The sequence below is a fragment of the Rhinoderma darwinii genome, chromosome 1 (assembly GCF_050947455.1).
Source record: "Rhinoderma darwinii isolate aRhiDar2 chromosome 1, aRhiDar2.hap1, whole genome shotgun sequence".
In the NCBI taxonomy this organism is placed as follows: Eukaryota; Metazoa; Chordata; class Amphibia; order Anura; family Rhinodermatidae; genus Rhinoderma; species Rhinoderma darwinii.
The window spans coordinates 416,159,085-416,177,809 of record NC_134687.1 but is presented as its reverse complement, the minus strand read 5'-3'; the positions used below and the strand labels follow the sequence as shown (position 1 = coordinate 416,177,809).

Sequence of the window (18,725 nt, the reverse complement as noted above, 5' to 3'; positions counted from 1 at the left end):
CTGATACAATGTGTGCTGTAAGACTAGTTGTACTGTATCTCATCATCCGATCATCGGCCCGCATAAAAGTGCCCAGTGATCAGTCGACAAATAAGCAAAAGCACTTTTGTCTACTGATCGCCTTTTTCATACAGTCCTAAAAATCAACGGTGTTGGTAGCACATCTCCCCGTGTAAACAGGGGATGTGTTGCCGACAATGATGAAAAATGTATACGGACGAACAATCTCATTCATCCCCATACAGTACACTGTTTGCTCCATGTAAATGGATCTAAACGAGCGCTGATCAACGTGCTACATCATCAATCAACGCTCATTTATCTGCATATATCTGCCAAAGCAAAAGGGCCCATAAGGCCCTTTTACACGGGCCAATGATCGGGCAAACAACCGTTCATATAAAGGCTTATTCCCGATCAGTGCCCTGTGTGTTCACAACAGGGCAACGATCAGAGGATAAACGAGCTCGTTTATGTAGCAGAAAATATTATCGTTGTTGGCAGCACATCTCCCTGAGAGGTACTGCTGATATCATGGTAATGATCATAGCTCGCTGTGAAAGGAGCAAAAGAGCAGCAGAGTGGACGAGATTTGAACAGCTCTCATCCACATGCTGTGTAAATGATAAGCGTAAAAAACGCTCAGAAATTGACCTGCCGGGCGTTTTTTTTAATCCTCAGCACGTCAATTATATTTGCGGAAATGCTGCTAGAAGATGTTGCAATTTTTGCAGCGGAAAAGCTGCGATTCCGCCGCAAAAATCGCAACTCAGTTTTTTTTTCTTTTGTAATCTTGTACTTACCCAGAATTCTGTGCTTCTTCATTCAGACTGGCCTCCTGGGATGACATTTTATCCCATGTGACTGCTGCAGCCAATCACAGGCTGCAGCGGTCACATGGGATGAAACGTCATGGCTACAAGTAAGTATGAATTTATTTTTTTTGTGCAGTTTTCAGCAGTGGACATTCCGGCCGAAAAACTGCACCACAATTTGTTGCGGTTTTTCGTCCGGAATTCCATGCAGCGACCAGGACAGATGCGGTGTGTGTTTTTACAAAGCGTATCCGCCCTGTGTGAACATGCCCTAACTTTTGTCATCAGTTGTATCCCTTGGATCTAATGGGTCTAATGTGTATGGGGACAGCCTGTATCTTTGTTGTCCCCTGTTGGGGAAACAAAAGTCAGACAGATAGAATGTTAACCCTTCAGCTCTTTTGTTTCCTTGGGAGGCAGAGGTGCTGAGCTGAGATTACATATTAATTGGCAGTTGGGGGCAGAGGGGGGGAGAATATTGTTTGAATGAACAATCACTATCCTTTGTCTATGGCAGGTAAAAAAAATTATAAGAATTCAACATTATCAAAAATAGACTAAACCGAAATACAGAACATGCTAAATAATAGGTAGTTTCCGCTTCAAGCAAAGGAACTTTTAAAAAATATAGAAGAGTGACATCATTTAATGATATTGAATTTTCGACATAATAAAATGTTCATAAAAAACCACAATGCAGAAATGTTTTGACCATGATGGGGTCAGAGCTTGATAAATAAGATCTCTAGGGTTTTTGGTTGTTCTTTACTGAATAAACATCTTAATAAAGCAAGAGAGATTTGTTTAAGCTTGGGGCTTCCCAGTATCAGAACAACAGACTGTGCTGGAGGATAGAAATAAATTACCATCAGACAGGCACAGAATCCAGGACTATTCCTAGGGAAAGTATCTATAAACAGTAGAACCTCAGATACATAAAATGCAATATATAGCAGGAGGAGACTCCCAATCGTCCTAGCTGCATGTATACGAGCTTCTGCTCTCGGACTAAGGTTGCCATTTGCATTCCTGTCCTCCTTGTGTCTGTGTGAAAGCAATGTTTTAATAATGATGCCATTGGCAATGCCTATGAGAGTCAATGGAAGCGAACAGCTGATAATAGTGCTGGGGAGCATATACGCAATGTTAACTTTGGGAATAGTAAGTTCAAAACTCTGATTAGTAAATATGTTTAAACTAAGATGGTCTTTGTGTCGATACCAGGCAGCGGGTATGCCATTAGCCACTGAAGTAAAAACTGAAGCCATGAGTAGTTTTGGTATAAGCCGAGAAACTCCTAATTTAAGACGGGTTAGGAATGGATGAGTGAAAATGAGGATCTGCAAGTAGTAGTAGATAGAGAGACAAACTGTGATCCAGAAACTGGAAAATATAGGCAGAATCAGCAGAATTGTAAAAAAAGTATAGATTTTTTCAGAACCATAGAGGTCATTGTCCAAAAAACTCACATAGTCATTAATAAGCATAATAAACTGGAAAAATATATTAAATGCACCAAGAGTCACCATAATGAGGTCCGATGGATTGAGCTTCCTGCCTCTGACCTTGTCAACGACATTCACAGTGACAATCAGTAAGTTGGCGAACACCCCAAATATTGTGCTTGCTCCCAAAATAGTCATGGAAGCTACAATAAAAGTAGGAGGCATAAATTTCTCATTTACAATAGTCTGAACAGCATGATCTTCATTGACTTGCAAATAAACCAGTCAGCAGGAAGTAGTAAAAATTGACCATCAGAGAAGAGCTCTGTATACTTCTGTATATAGAAGGAAATTAGAGGTAGAAAAATAAAATGGTTACAGATCTAGTAAAATTCTAGTATTCTCAACTCAGAAGACACAATAGCTGTAATTGTAACTACACTAGGTAAAATATAGCACTATATTGCTGCTCATATAAGAAAACATAATTGATTTCAGTGTTATAGCTATTGGGTGGTACAGGTAGCAATAGCAACAGGGCCTCAAAGCCCAGAATTATAAGAAGTTGGTGCAGTGGATCAATGATTTCTTCTAAGTGCACAGTAATGTAATGCTATTATATAAGGAGCTCTCTCTCTCTATACATATACATATTTAAAAAAACATATCCAGAGAGTACAACAAACTGATAGGATCCAATTGAGACAGGATAGTAGGAGGGATCGACAGACTGCTGTTAGATTCCCTATGACCTCTACATTCAGTATCTATAGTTCTAATGTTGCAGGCATCATTAGGAGACATTGGAGGATTTTGTCCAATTACTATGATGGAGTGGTAGAATTTCAGTCACCCCCCCCTCTTCTCATATAGAAGACCTCGGAACTTGAGGGATAAACTTGTGAAGACAGATGTCTGTGCAGTTAACAGTCGGGCTAGAGGTGGACTACATGATGTGACACGCCATGGGTGTTTCCCTTGTCTGTCGTGTGACAGTTGCGCTATCATGTTAAAGGGTAGTTCTTTCATACATCCCACCACTGGTAGAGCGTACAGAATCACTTCACATTACACATGTCGAAGTGATTTTGTCATTTACATTTTACAATGCCCGTGTAATCTGATTTATGTGGGTGAAACTACAACTGAATGCAGGTTGCGACTGAATAACCATAAATCTAGCATTCGGACGAAGAAAGTTGAACTTCCTGTACCTAGACACTTCGTAGAGTTGGGACATAGCGTGCAACAGCTTAGATTCTGTATTATTGATAGGGTTCCCCCCCTTAAACGTGGGGGCAATAGGGAACTGGTCCTCAAACAACGGGAGGTTCAATGGATTCATAAACTTAACTCCCTTCATCCCAATGGTCTTAACATGGATTATCCTTTGAATGTATTCAAACGCTGATTGTATGTGTACAGTTAGAATTTTTGGATGTGGTTAAATTTTTGGATGTCTGTCCTTCTCTTTTTAGGGCATTTGTTTGATGTGCTTTTGTGGACCCTGGGGTTCTCTTGCCTGATGGTACCATTCATTATTTAGTTGTTACTCTGAAAATTTTTATATTTTTGATGTATGGAATAGGAGTAATTATATTATAAATTGATTTTAATGTGTTTACTAATTTGATTCTCTTTTGTCTTGTAGATTGAAGACTTTGAGATGTTGAGATTAACACTGAAGGACACTTACCAACTGGTATTAGGAAGGCTACTTTTATATGTTTTGTACTTTATTCTGCCTACGAGAATGTTCAAGAGTTTCAAGAAAGGTCTCTACTGTGTAGAAGATGCTACAGCGCTGACCTGCACGGATGATATATATTGTGTACCAGAATTAATAGGGGGGTAGTTGATAGGGGAATAAGCTCTTTTTTTCTCATAACTTGAAACACGAAGTAACCTAAAATGTATCCGGGATGAGGATCTGACATATTTGCATGTCGAGATTCTTCATATGACGGTATTCCCTTGATTGATTCATTTGGGGGATACCTTGTCTTTTGGGTTTTAATAAAACTTCATTGTGATGTTATTTACTATCTTTATCTACCTACATTCTTACCACATATTTTGTGAATACTGATGTGATATATATCTCTCCGTGCAGGTTCTTTTTCAGCCATTGCTGCGCATACATCCCGAGAATGGTATCGCATTACTGGCAAGTTTTCCAGTTTTCACTATGGCGTGGCTAAAGCGTTTTATCGCATTGCGCCTGCGCGGGACTGCGGCCCCTCTATGATGTTGTAATCAGACTGCGATGTACAGGGTCATAGTGCTTTGTTTTGCACGTGTTGGCAGTAGCCAATAGACGGTGTGAGTTGGGGCATGCGCAATATGGCGATTATGGCGCCGGAATTCTTTTTCTTTTTTCTTTTTTCACTGACTTCTCGTGGACAGATGGTCCTTGTTTACCTAGATTGGTGAGTGCCAGCTTCTGTGTATCATACTGTGATTGTTGATTAATCTGTAATTAATATGTTTTCACTATTATATGCACATACATGTCACTTAATACAGTTGTGATTATCTACATCTAAATGTCAGTGATTGACTCATATGTTTCTGCACTATACTTTTTGCTACACTTTTATAATATATCGTATTTTTTGATACATTGTATAACTACTACGATTCATTACACCTGTTAATTGGGCTGTGGCTCTGTCTATATATGTCAATGTGTGGTTTTCATTCATTGCTTGAAAATGCTTCCATGGAGGAAGTGAAACGTTGCTGTGTTGGGTGAATAAATTCACATTTTTTTGCTGAGTGCTGCTTCCAGTCTCTTTTTCTTGGATATATATATATATATATATATAAAATAATGTATACAGACTCTATATAGTAAGTCATAATTAGATTCAGTGGTCTGTGTAGTCATTGGCAGTAAGGTGGAGGGTCCAAGTATCGGTTTTGCATCAGGGCACATGATATGTCTTTGCTTGGGGTCTGTTTTGTTTTCTTCTTTTTTTAACACCTTAATGCACCAGGACGTGTCCAAGCATCCCGGTGCAGTGGTTGAAGTAAGGAGCGGTCTCACACGCTGAGCCCGCTCCATATGCTGTGGGTGTCAGCTGTGTATTACAGATGACACCTCACACTAACGGCCAGGAACAAAGATTGCTCTGTTCCTGGCCGTTTAACCACTTAGATGCCACAGTAAATAGCATCTAAGCTGTTAGAATGAGGGGTGCGGCCCCCTCCGACAGCCCATAACCCCCATGACGCGATCGTGGGGTGCCGATGGTTGTCATGGCCCGGGCTAATGAAGGCCCCCAGGTCTGCCTTCTTTCTGCCTCTGTTAAGCCCTTCCTGTAAAAATGACAATGCACTGCAATACATTAGTATCCCAGTCGTTCGATTGCTGGTTCAAATCCCCTAAGTAGACTAATGGAAAGTGTAAAAAATAATTAAATAAAGTTTTCAGAAGTGTACCAAAAAAATATAAGATTAAAAGTTCAAAAAGCCCCCTGTTTCCCATATCCAAGTAATGTTAAAAACATAAAAGTTAACATAACTGGTATCGCCGTGTCTGTAAATGCCGGAACTATTACAATATAATGTTATTTAACCTGCTCGGACTACGTTTTTTTTTCAAAAATTAATTAAAAATGGTACCAATAAAAACTGCAGCTCGCCCTGCAAAAAAAGAAATCCATCAATCGACGACAAAATAAAAAAGTTATGACTCTCAGAATGTGGCGAAACAAAACAATTTTTCTTTTTAACAAATAGTTTTTTATTTATAAAAGTGGTAAAACAAAAAAAACATATTCATTTGGTATCATGGTAAGGGTATGTTCACACGGCTTATTTTCGGCCGTTTTTCAGGCCGTAAACGCCCGAAATATGGCCGAAAAATCGGAAGCAGTAAGCCCCTAAACATCTGGCCATTGATTTGAATGGGAAAAAGGGCGCTCTGTTCCGACAGGCCATTTTTTTACGCGGTCGCTTTAAAAAATGGCCTCGTAAAAAAAAACGACCGCGAAAAAGAAGTGCAGGTCACTTCTTGGGATGGTTTTGGAGCCGTTTTTCATTGACTCCAAAAACGGCTGTTAAAAACGGCGCAAAAAACGCAGCGAAAAGTGGCTTAAAAAAACGTCTGAAAATCAGGAGCTGTTTTCCCTTGAGTTTGTGTGTGAACATACCCTAATTGTAGCAACCCGTATTATAGAGTGAATATGTCGTTTTTACCGCACGATGAACATGAAAACCCCCAAAAACTGGTACAATCGCTGTTTTTTGCCCATTTCACCCCACAAATATTTTTGTTTTTCAGTTTCCCAATACATTATGTGGTACATTGAAGGGTGCCATGAAAAACTACAACTTGTCCTGCAAAAACATAAACCCTCATACGGCTATATCGACACAAAAATAAAAAAGTTATGGCTTTTGGAAGTCGGAGAGGAGACAACTAAAATTGGCTGTGTCATTAAAGGCTTAATATTACAATAGAATCTTATAATAACTGGATTTACAATGTTGGGTTTCATCTAAAAACAACATATTTCAATGTATTTGACCCAAACCCAACAGGGTTACTTAAATTAATTCTGATCAACATCTTTAAGATTATTATTTCAGAAACGATATGGCCTTGTTTATGATTCTCAGTTTATTTCTAATTCACCTTACTTTATTAAACCGCCACTACTGGGGCTGTTTATAGTTGAATCCCTTCCCTCCGTAGCCATCTTTAATATTTGCAATAGAATATTTTTCCTCCTCACCTTTTAAAGGCCATAACCTTTTTTTTTCGTTGATATAGTCCTATGAGGGCTTGATTTTTGCGGGACTCACCATGCAATTAAAACGACATGTTAACTTTATTCTGCAGGTCAATACGATTACTGCAATACCAAATTTCTATATATTTTCTATACTTTATTACTTTTACAAGGAAAAAACTAACTGTGAAAAACAAAAAAATATTTATACTTCTACCCGGCTATAAGGTTGGCATTTGTCAAATGTCGGGAAAGGGTTAAAGGGGTTGTCTCATCAGAGCTGATTTTCGTGTGTCTGGCCCCTGGAACCCCTGGCAAACAGCTGATTTTCCTGTCAAATAAATGGCTGTCCATGTAATACAGAGCGCTGTCCGTTTTAGCTTCTTGAGGTAGGTACCGAGCGGGGGACCCCATCTATGACATTCATATGCCTTAAAAGGGCATATGTCACTCAAATTTTTCTATATTTTGTTGAAAGCAAAAAAGATATTTGCTGTCTTTGGCTGGGTTCACACGAGCACATTAACGTCCGTAATGGACGGACGTATTTCGGCCGGAAGTCCCGGACCGAACTCAATGCAGGGAGCCGGGCTCCTAGCATCATAGTTATGTACGACGCTAGGAGTCCCTGCCTCTCCGTGGAACTTTTGTCCCGTACTGAAAACATGATTACAGTACGGGACAGTTGTCCTGCAGAGAGGCAGGGACTCCTAGCATCGTACATAACTATGATGCTAGGAGCCCGGCTCCCTGCACTGAGTTCGGTCCGGGACTTCCGGCCGAAATACGTCCGTCCGTTACGGACGTTAATGTGCTCGTGTGAACCCAGCCTTTATGTAACTGTCTTTATGTAACTATATAACCTGTTTACTATATAATAACACAATCTCAATTTAAAAAACTAAAGTATGATATTCGGAATTGAAAGACGGGAATTGAGATGATGTCCAAATAATTTCTTACCTTCTGAAAAAAGTTTGAAATTGCAACACATGGAATTATCATTACTTCTGTTTTGTAGCTGATTTTATGCACGTTGGTAATGTCATATGCAGTATTTCCAACGTTTGTAATCCCAAGAATTTCTCTCTCAATATTCAGCATATGGATGCAAAGCAAATTTATATGTCAGTGTGTTCTCATATAACTCGGAGGGGAGGAATTACTGCTCACAGGATAATTGTATGTTTCATCAAATCTAGATTCCCAATGCACCACAGGATGATCGCGTGTCAGTTTGTTATAATAAAATTATTATCTACAGTGTAGCTCCAATAAATGTGGCATCTACACAGAAACAATATCGGCCATTGAGTACAGTTCCCCATATAGGGTCATATAACTATGAAGTATCAGTGTAGACAGGTTCGGCTCCAGATTTGTGTGGGCCCTTGGGTGACACAGACTAATTGGGCCCCTTTGCGGGGAACTCACGGCGGCAGTAAAATGGCAGAAAACATCACTTTGTGCCCCCATATAGAAGTTATGCTCCGAGTTGGTACCCCCATAAATTTGGTGCCCACTGTAGATGCAGTGCCAGACAGCCCCCACCCTGGTAGTGCCACACAGCCCTGCCCTGGTAGTGCCACACAGCCCCTCTCCAAGGTAGTGCCACACAGCCCCCCCTCCCAGGTAATGCCACACAGCCCCCCTAGTGGTCTGATATCGGGGTCTGTCATTTTCAGGGGGTCTGAATTGAGTTCCGTAAGTTTTAGGAGGTCTGATCTGGGGTTTGTAATTATTAGTTGTCTGATCTGGGGTCTGTAAAGTTTAGGGCATTTGATCGGAGGTCTATTATTTTTAGGAGGTTTGATCTGGGGCTTGTAGTTATTAGTGGTCTGATCAGGGGTTTGCAAAGTGTAGGGCATTTGATGTGGGGTCTGTAATTTTTAGGGCGTCTGATCTAGGGTCTGTAAACGCGGGGACTTGTCTGAGGTCAGTATATATAGGAGGGTCTGTGTTTACAAGGAGGTCTGTATTCTGGGCGGTCAGTATACAGGGGGGTCCTAGCCTGGGGGCTGTATAAATGGGGGTCTTGCCAGGTCTGGTTTGTGGTCTGTCTTAATTTTAGAGGCCTACTAAAGGTGGTCCTATGTATTATTTTCAATTCTGTTGCGCACGTTCACAGCAGATTTCACCCCTTCCAATGTGAAATCTACAGAGAATCCGCTGAAAAATTGCAGCAAAATCCGCACCTAGCACGTGCAGATTTTGCTGTGGGAAAATCTGAAACAAATCCGCTACGTGTGTGGGTACCCTAACACTTAAAATAACATGATGGCACACCTTTTAAGTGTTGAATGGACAACCCCCTCATTATACAGATATGAACAAGAGATTCAATAGAAGCATGGTGTAGGAACATTACCATCTTGAACGTAGTAAAGTGCCAGATCTGTGTTCCAGTCCTTGTCTCCTTTTTATGGCATAATAAACATCATCGGCTTAAGGCTATGTTCACACGGGGTCTTTTGCCGAGTTTTTTGACGCGGAAACCGCGTCGCAAAACTCGGCAGAAACGGCCCGAGAACGCCTCCCATTGATTTCAATGGGAGGCGTCGGCGTCTTTTTCCCGCGAGCAGTAAAACTGCCTCGCGGGAAAAAGAAGCGACATGCCCTATCTTCGGGCGCTTCCGCCTCCGACCTCCCATTGACTTCAATGGGAGGCAGGAGAAAGCGTGTTTTCTGCCCGCGGCGCTCAATGGCCGCGGGCGAAAAACGGCGCGATCATTGCTATTCACACGGAGTATTTTGGGGGAGGAATATCTGCCTCAAAATTCCGTTTGGAGCTTTGAGGCAGATATTCCTCCCCCAAAATACTCCGTGTGAACATAGCGGGTTTTCAGTTCTATGTATTTAAAGCTGAAACATTAAGCAATGAAAAGGCAACTTCCTAATATACCTTTTTTTATTCAACTTCATACCATCTATACCATCTATATAATGCACCCCCTTAGCTGAACGGACACACCCTACCAGTGGACCCACCTTAGCGGTTGCATCACAAATCTTTCAGGATATTTACCCCTCCCCATCTCCTCTGTTTCCCATACTAGGTAACCCTGCATTCCTTACTGGTATGGAATGCGGCCCGTTTCAGTGCTGGATATTGGTTGATAAGTGTCATGCTTCTTATTTCCTGCAAGATGGGAATTGGGCATCTAGCCAAATGTTAACGTCTCTGTCAGACCCCCAGTCGTTTACACCTTGGCAAGTCACCCAATTATGACATTTTCTCATGTCACTATCAGACCCCCTGGATTACATATGGGACAAAACCCCCTTTGAACACCTTTGCATTGGAAAGGGAACGACACGCCATACATTGTCCCGACTCAATGTCCTCCTAGTTTCCCCATCAAATTCCTCTACGTCCTCCTATTTGCTGAGCTGGGAAAGCGATCTCGGCATAACTTTCACCACTGAACAAAAGCATTGTTTAAATACCCTGACTCATAAATCTTTAAATCTTCCATGGCAAGTAGATTCCAGGAGGCATTTTGTCGCGGTGGTATATGGTGCCTTCCAGATTGCATACTTTTATACCTGCTGTCTCTACTTTGTGTTGGAGATGTGGAGAACATATAGGTACCATTCTACATATTTTCTGGGAATTTCTAAAGTTGGCTGACTTTTGGTCAGGAGTGCGGCATATAAACTCCAATATTTACAGATTTTACACTCCCTCAATCACCAGCTCTTTTCCTGCTCCATTTCTGTGACATCCCTTTATCTACGTACAGACGCTCGGTTGTTCGCCATCTGGTGAATGCAGCCAGAGCCTGTATCCCTGCGCTATGGAGACAAACCAATCCTCCTTCGATCGCTATGCAGTTCGGTAAAATACAGGAGATCATGAGAATGGAGGATTTTACTGCTTCTCGGAGAGGCACTCATGCTACATAGTTACATAGTTCGTACTGTTCAAAAAAGACACATGTCCATCAAGTTCAACCAAGGGATGGGAAAAGGGAAGTAAAACATTTCTACACATAAGAGCTTATATTTTTTTTGTTCTAGGAAATTATCTAAGCCTTTTTTAAACCCATCTACTGTCCCTGCTGTGACCAGTTCCTGCAGTAGGCTATTCCATAAATTCACCGTTCTCACAGTAAAGAAGGCTTTTCGCCTCTGCAGGTTGAACCTTTTTTTTCCAGACGGAGGGAGTGCCCCCTTGTTTTTTGAGGGGGTTTTACATTGAACAGGATTTCACCATATTTTTTGTATGTGCTATTAATATATTTATATAAGTTAATCATGTCCCCCCTTAGTCGTCTTTTTTCAAGGCTAAAAAGGTTTAGTTCTTTTAATCTTTCTTCATAACTTAGATTCTCCATGCCCCTTATTAGCTTCGTTGCTCTTCTTTGTATTTTGTCTAACTCCAGGGCATCTTTTCTATGAACTGGAGCCCAGAACTGAACTGCATATTCTAGCTGAGGCCTCACTAATGCTTTGTAAAGTGGTAATATTACATCCCTGTCCCGTGAGTCCATGCCTCTTTTAATACACAACAATATCTTGCTGGCCTTTAAAGCAGCTGATTGACATTGCATGATGTTATTTAGTTTATGATTTACAAGAACACCCAGATCCTTCTCAACAAGTGACTCTCCCAGTGTAGCTCCCCCTAGGACATATGATGCATGCAGGTTGTTTGTACCCAGGTGCATAACTTTGCATTTATCTACTTTAAACCTTATTTGCCAAATGGATGCACAAACACTCAGTTTGTTTAAATCCACTTGCAATTCACAAACATCTTCCATAGACTGAACATTACTACATAGCTTGGTGTCATCTGCAAAAATAGAAATAGTGCTATTAATCCCATCCTCTATATCATTAATAAATAAGTTGAATAATAGTGGTCCCAGCACTGAACCCAGGGGTACATCACTTATAACTGGGGACCATTCAGAGTAGGAATCATATACCACAACTCTCTGGATACAGTCCTTGAGCCAATTCTCAATCCAATTATAAACGATACTTTCTAAACCTATAGTCCTTAATTTACCCATTAGACGTCTATGAGGGACAGTTTCAAATGCCTTTGCAAAGTCCAAAAACACTATATCCACAGCGGCCCCTCTGTCTTGGCTTCTGCTCACCTCTTCATAAAAACAAATCAGGTTGGTTTGACAGCTTCTGTCCTTAGTAAAACCGTGCTGGCTGTCACTTATAATACTATTTTTTCTCACATAATCCTGTATATAGTCCCTCAATAGCCCCTCAAACATTTCCCCACAATGGATGTTAAGCTTACTGGTCTATAATTACCTGGGGAAGACCTAGAGCCCTTTTTGAAAATAGGCACCACATTTGCCCTGTGCCAATCCCTTGGCACTATACCAGTCACTAGAGAATCTCTAAATATTATGAAGAGGGGGACAGAAATAACTGAACTAAGCTCTTTAAGAACTCTAGGGTGTAACCCATCTGGTCCCGGGGCCTTGTGTGCATTTATTTTGTTTAATTTAGCTTCGACCATCTCTACATTCATCCAATTCAGTATATCAACTGATATATTAACAGCACTGGCATCGGCTACATCAGCTGCTCTTTCTTCTGTTGTATATACAGAGCTGACTAACCCATTTAGTAACTCTGCCTTCTCTTGATCCCCTGTGACCAACTCCCCATTACCACTATATAGGGGTCCTACATGTTCAGACCTTGGCTTTTTTGCATTTATATACTTGAAGAATTTTTGGGGATTTGTTTTACTTTCCTTGGCCACCAGCCTTTCATTTTGTATTTTTGCTGATTTTATTACCTATTTACAGTTTTTTTTTTAAGCTCTTTATAACTTACCCTCAGATTTGTATTTTTCAAATGCCCTTTTTTTTGTCATGTATTGCCCTTTTTACAGAAGGTGTAAGCCATGTGGGGTTTAATTTTAGTCGTTTATACTTGTTACCTATAGGAATAAATTTTGCACCATAATTACCAAAACTAGATTTGAAAATCTTCCATTTATCATTTGTACCATTATTTGACATTAGTTCTTCCCAGTCTATATCCTGAATTGCAGCTCTCACCCTGGGGGAATTGGCTTTCTTAAAATTAAGTGTCCCCCCCAGCCTGTGTTTGTTTTTTACAGTATAGGTGAAATGTAACTATATTGTGATCACTTTTACCGAGGTTTTCACGAACATTGACATTCCCAACAAGCTCTGCATTATTAGAAATGACCAGATCCAACAGAGCTTCACCTCTAGTCGCGTCTTTTACAAACTGGCCCATACATTTTTCCTGCATCAGGTTGAGGAAATGTCTCCCCTTTGCAGTTGAAGCCGAACCATGACACCAAAATAAAACCCCGGTAATTAAAATCTCCCATTATCACTACTGTACCCGCCTGTGCAGCCTGCTCCATCTGTTTATATAGCTGACCTTCCATCTCCTCAGTTATATTGGGGGGTCTATAGATTACACCAAAAGTAATTTTCAGTGTTTACCTTCCTTTGTAATTCCACCCACAAGGTTTCAATCTCCTCACAATCTTCACCCACTATTGTCTCTTTCACACCGCCTTCATATCACTTCTCACATACAGACATACACCACCGCCTTTCCTATTTGTCCTGTCTTTCCGAAAAAGTGTAAAACTCTGTAGATTTACAGCACAGTCGTGTGAAGAGTCTAGCCATGTTTCAGCAACACCCACTATATCTATAATTTCCTTAAATCTTGATATAATTGGATAAAGTTCCAGCCGTCGTCAGAATTCAAAGCCATTATTGTCTCGTAAAAATACTCACTTTGGATCTGGATATTATGCCTTACCCCCCACCCACCCTTTTTTTTCCTGCCCTTCTATTTTTCTGTGTCCTTTCCCCTTTACTATTTGTGATACTATGCCTACTGTTACCATATAAGTGCTGTTTTGTAATTAGTGTCATTATGTTCACATAGCCAACAAATGATGGCTATGTTGATGGCATGTTTGATGTAAATTGTCTTACTCATTTTTCTGTTTGACGAACCATAATATGCACTATGTTAATTTGATGGTCTGCGAGCCGACATATGTTCTTCCTTTATATTTGTACTTTATTATTGAAAACTCAAAATAAAAGAATCTAAAAACAAAAAGGGAGCAGAGAGCTCTCAGTATTGTCAGTATTATGTGCAGAGTGCATGCAGGGGGCGGGCTAAGCAGGAAGTCTTTAAGGTGAATCTTCAACCAATAGCTGCAGAACAGGAAGAGAGGGGTGCGTCATTTTAGCAACATCTCTACACTTTAGTAAGTCCATAGTACTATATTGGAAAATATGCCATAGACCCTGGGAGGAAGTCTGGGCCAGATGCTGTAATCTACAGGTGGTGAGCTGACATCCCTTTTGTGTTGAATCCAGCGCAAAAAAAATCAAGTTAATTACATAACAGATTAATATGTACATGGGTATATATATATATATGTAAAAGTAGGCAGGGAAGTAGCACTCCAAGTGTAAAAAAAAGGAATTTATTCACCGCTACATTTCAGTGCAACCTTTCACCCTCTCTATGAGAGCATTTTCAAGCAATGTTTTTTTCTTTTTATATATATATATATATATATATATATATATATATATATATTTCATTTTTTATTGAAATGTTTTCTAAAAATGAACATAGCTTTTCCTTTGAGTATTTACAACTGTATTCTTTCTTGTATTCACAATTGTATACTTCATTCTTTTAAATGCAACATTTACCATATGCCCGCAGAGTCTGCCCCCAAAAATTCCAGAAGGTGTGGGGAATATTGAACACATCTCCATTAGCTTTTTCTTCCCCGGGATCGCTGAGTGCGGGTCTTTCCTTGGATATTTGAGGTTCTGGGATGGCCCAACATGAGGCTATATAGACGGTCCCATCGCTGTACATAACTGTGACCGGGATGGTTTGGAGGTCTAGTATCCCATGTACATCACTCTATCATACGATCGAAATATGATGCTATATTGTTGTGTGCAGAACTCACGTGTGCAATGTTAAGCTCTATTATGTTTTGTTTTTAACCCATCAACAAAATATGTGTATACTTCACTATATACACCATTCTACAGTATATTCAACATTTTATGTTGTGCATTTTAAGAGTAAATGTAAGACTTGAGTATTGTTTCCGGTATGACCGGATGCTCAGTCCACTATTATTTTTCCCATTCCTCTCTGTATGATGTCATTATTTCTTTATTGATGTACAGTTTGTATTTCATTACCTGTTCAATAAAACGAGCTTAAAAAAAAAGTAACATTTACCAGTAAGGCTTCATTCACATCTTTGTCAGGGCTACGTTCTGGCGTTCCCGTCAGAACAGAACCTTGACTGAAAGAAATGGAAACCATAGGTTTCGGTTTGCATCACCATTGATTTTAATGTTGACTGTTCCCATGGAAATGGTTTCTGTTTTTCTCAGTTGTGCAAGGGTCCCGTCGCTTTGACGGAATGAACACCGTAGTCGACTACGGTATTGCTTCCGTCAAAACGACGGAACCCAATGCCATTTTGGCTCCGTTCATTGCGAGGGGGTTGTACGGCCCGGGGCTTATTCTTTAAACGTTAACCGAAACTGACCTGAAGATGCCACCGTTTTGACTTTGACAATGAGCCAAGGAAGTTTAGGGGACGAGGAAATCGAGGCAGAGGAAACTACATTGGTAGAGGCATGAAATTACAAGAGTCATTTGGAAGGGAGAAGTTTCTAAATAAACCAATGAATGGCATTATACCAATGAGACGTGGTATGGGGAGAATGCATCCATATGTGGACCCTCGAGGATGTGGAGGTATGAGAGGATGACCACCAGGTTTCATGCCGCCACCACCACTTCCTCCAAGAGAAATGGGAGAACCCTTTCCACTACCACCACCACCTTCGCTCAGTCCTCTAAGGTGCGGGCACCCTCCACCACCCCCTGGGCTAATGGGATTTAGAGGAATGCCACCTCCTCCTTGTGGAAGGGATATGTTACCACCAGCACCGAGAAGAAATATTTCTCATCCAAGAGGCTTTCCAAATTGAAGCGGTGCTGCAGCACATCCTCCGCCACCTGGCCAGGGCCAAAGATGGCCCGCACCGCCAGGTGGCAGACGCTTTTAAAAAGACACACTGTTTACAATCCATAGCCATTTTTATGTGGCTGGAGAGTGAATCACTTTTTTATTTTTTTGGTATTTTTATTGCCAAATAAGTATTTAGTTTGAGTTTTGAAAGAAACTTTTTCCAGCAGCCCTCATGCATTAAATAGCATAAACCAAAAAAATGACAAACTGCATTACAGAAAACAAATGATCTTTTTCTTTGCACATTTTATCAAACACGTATTCCATAACATTTGGCTGTTGCACAACGGGACCGAACTTCCAAGATGGGTCAAGTGTTAGCCTTAATTATAATTCTAAGTATTGGACTTGTGTGCAACGTTTTAAAGATGGATCCCAGAGTTTTTCTGGGTATGATAAGCACTATATATCAAACTAATACATTATACTGTCATACATTTTTTGTAATGCTGAGTGTTAAAGAAAAAAAAAAAGAAAAATTGTGAACACTAAGAACCTGAAATGTTGTGAGTACATTTAGTAATAGAAGAAACAGCCGACCTAAAAGCTTGAACTGCTGTGAAGGTTGCATAATTGTAATCTGTACCATTATTAGTGGTTATGTAATGCATATGTTTATTGATCTGCATTACTTGCAACATTTGAAAAGTGAAATCTGTTAGTATACATTTAACGTTAGCAGATTTGTATGCTTGTAAAACCTTAACAAGACTGTATACTGCATCTAAAAGTGTTTTATAATGTGAGCAAAATCTATCATTTATCAAGTTTTGTTGTTATATAAATGTAATTTATTTTAGCGTTACTGTAAAAACGTAGCCACAACTGCAAACTGTTCACTTTGTATTGGGGTGTCCCCCCCCCTCCCCCTTCTATCTACTATTCTTCTGAGGGCTGAATTGAAAAAAATAAAAAAAATAGGGTTGTTTCAAGCTGAGGCTTTGTATTTTAAGTATTTCAAAGCCAAACCTTGATTTTAATGAAATCGGTAAATTTAGGTAATCCGTAATGAATCAGCTTATAACTCCCACACCAGAACTGTTGTATTTTATTTTTATATTTTAACAGAAATGTTGTAATTTCTTAGTTTTGAAGTTAAGCTTGGTGTTGCAATGTAAACCTATCTTAATGTATACTCCTGCCTCAACATTATTCATTCGAAATGTATAATACATTTTTTTTTCTTTTAAAAAAACACCCAAAAACGACAGAACCCTTGCACAACTGAGACAAACGGACACCATTTGAACCGGATCCGTCACCATTTAAATCAATGGTGATACAAATGGAAACCTGTGGTTTCCATTTGTATCAGTCAGGGTTCCGTTCTGACGGGAAGCTCAGACGAAACGCTGGAACGGAGCCCTGACACAGATTTGAACGAAGCCTTAGTATTTAATCTGCTAAGTGAATGCTCTTTCTATGTTTTAATCTGATGAACATGACAATGGGTTTATTTGTCTTTTGCTTTTTAAAATCAGATACCCCACTGAGTAAATTTGAAGCAATTTGTTTCAATTTAGGGCTCCCAAAAATAAGAACAATTGACTGTGCCGGAGAATAGCTGTAAATTACAATCAAACAGATACAGAATCCGGGGCTGCTGGGAGCAAAGGCATCTACAAACATTAGGATTTCTGAGACATAGAAGGATATGTAGAGGATCAGTAGAAAAGTTATTGTCCTTGCTGCTCGAACTCTACCTTGTGCTCTTGGGCTGGGATCTCCATTTGTATTTCTGTCTGAATTGTGAGTCACAAGCGACTTGACGATCACTCCATTTGCAATTGCTACCAGGATCAAAGGAAGAGAACAGCTCACAACATTACAAGGAAGCAGATATGCAATATTTAGTTTAGGAACAGAGATTTCTATGCTTTTCTTACTCGACATGTTTACATTTTCAGGATCTCTGTACAAGTTCCATGCGGCAGGTACGCCAGTAGCCATTGCCATAAAAAATGATGCCAAAAGAAGCTGTGGTATTAATTTGGAGACTGCAAACTTGATTCGGATGAGAAATGGATTAGTGAATATGACGATCTGCAGACAATAGTTGATGGAGAGGCAAACTGTAAACCAAAAGCTGGAGTAGATGGGGAGATTTAACATGACAGTAAAAAGGGTATAAATCTCATCAGAAAAATAGAACTCACTGTCAAGGAAGCTCAGGAAATCATTTGCCAGCATTATGAGCTGAAACAAAACGTTGGATGCGCCCATAGTAATCAGGATGAGGTCTGATGGGCTGAGAGGTTTACCCTTTACTTTGTCTATGATATTCACAATAATTATGAGTGAATTGGTGAATACCCCCATTATGGTGCTGACACCCAATATGGTCATCGAAACCAAAATAAAAGCTGGGGGCATCAGAGATAACCAGAGGGGTCTCAGTGGGCTCAAATATCATGGATATGTCAAATCTTCAAAATATCTTGTTTGTCGATACACACAAAACTCTGCAAAAATGGAAGACATAAAGCAATATTTAGCTGAATGGGATCATACAAGACATATTGTGGAAAGATATTTCCATATTCATTTACTTTGGGGCAGTTGAGAGACTAAGTAACAAAGATTGAGGGCTTGTTTGGGTGCAAGGTAAAATCCTATGAAAAGAAGCCTAGATTGCTTGGATACGGTATAAAGTGGTGTAACTGAT

At 40.1% G+C, this 18,725-nt stretch overlaps 2 protein-coding genes across 2 annotated transcripts; both read right to left on the bottom strand.

Annotated features, from left to right (window-relative positions):
• Positions 1–1,537: 1,537 nt before the first annotated feature.
• On the bottom strand, positions 1,538–2,485 carry LOC142742917 (taste receptor type 2 member 40-like). Its single transcript, XM_075853154.1, has one exon. The coding sequence runs from the start codon at positions 2,483–2,485 to the stop codon at positions 1,538–1,540; it is 948 nt and encodes a 315-aa protein (XP_075709269.1).
• A 14,970-nt stretch (positions 2,486–17,455) lies between these two features.
• Positions 17,456–18,433, bottom strand: LOC142760598 (taste receptor type 2 member 40-like). Its single transcript, XM_075863817.1, has one exon. The coding sequence runs from the start codon at positions 18,431–18,433 to the stop codon at positions 17,456–17,458; it is 978 nt and encodes a 325-aa protein (XP_075719932.1).
• Positions 18,434–18,725: the final 292 nt, after the last annotated feature.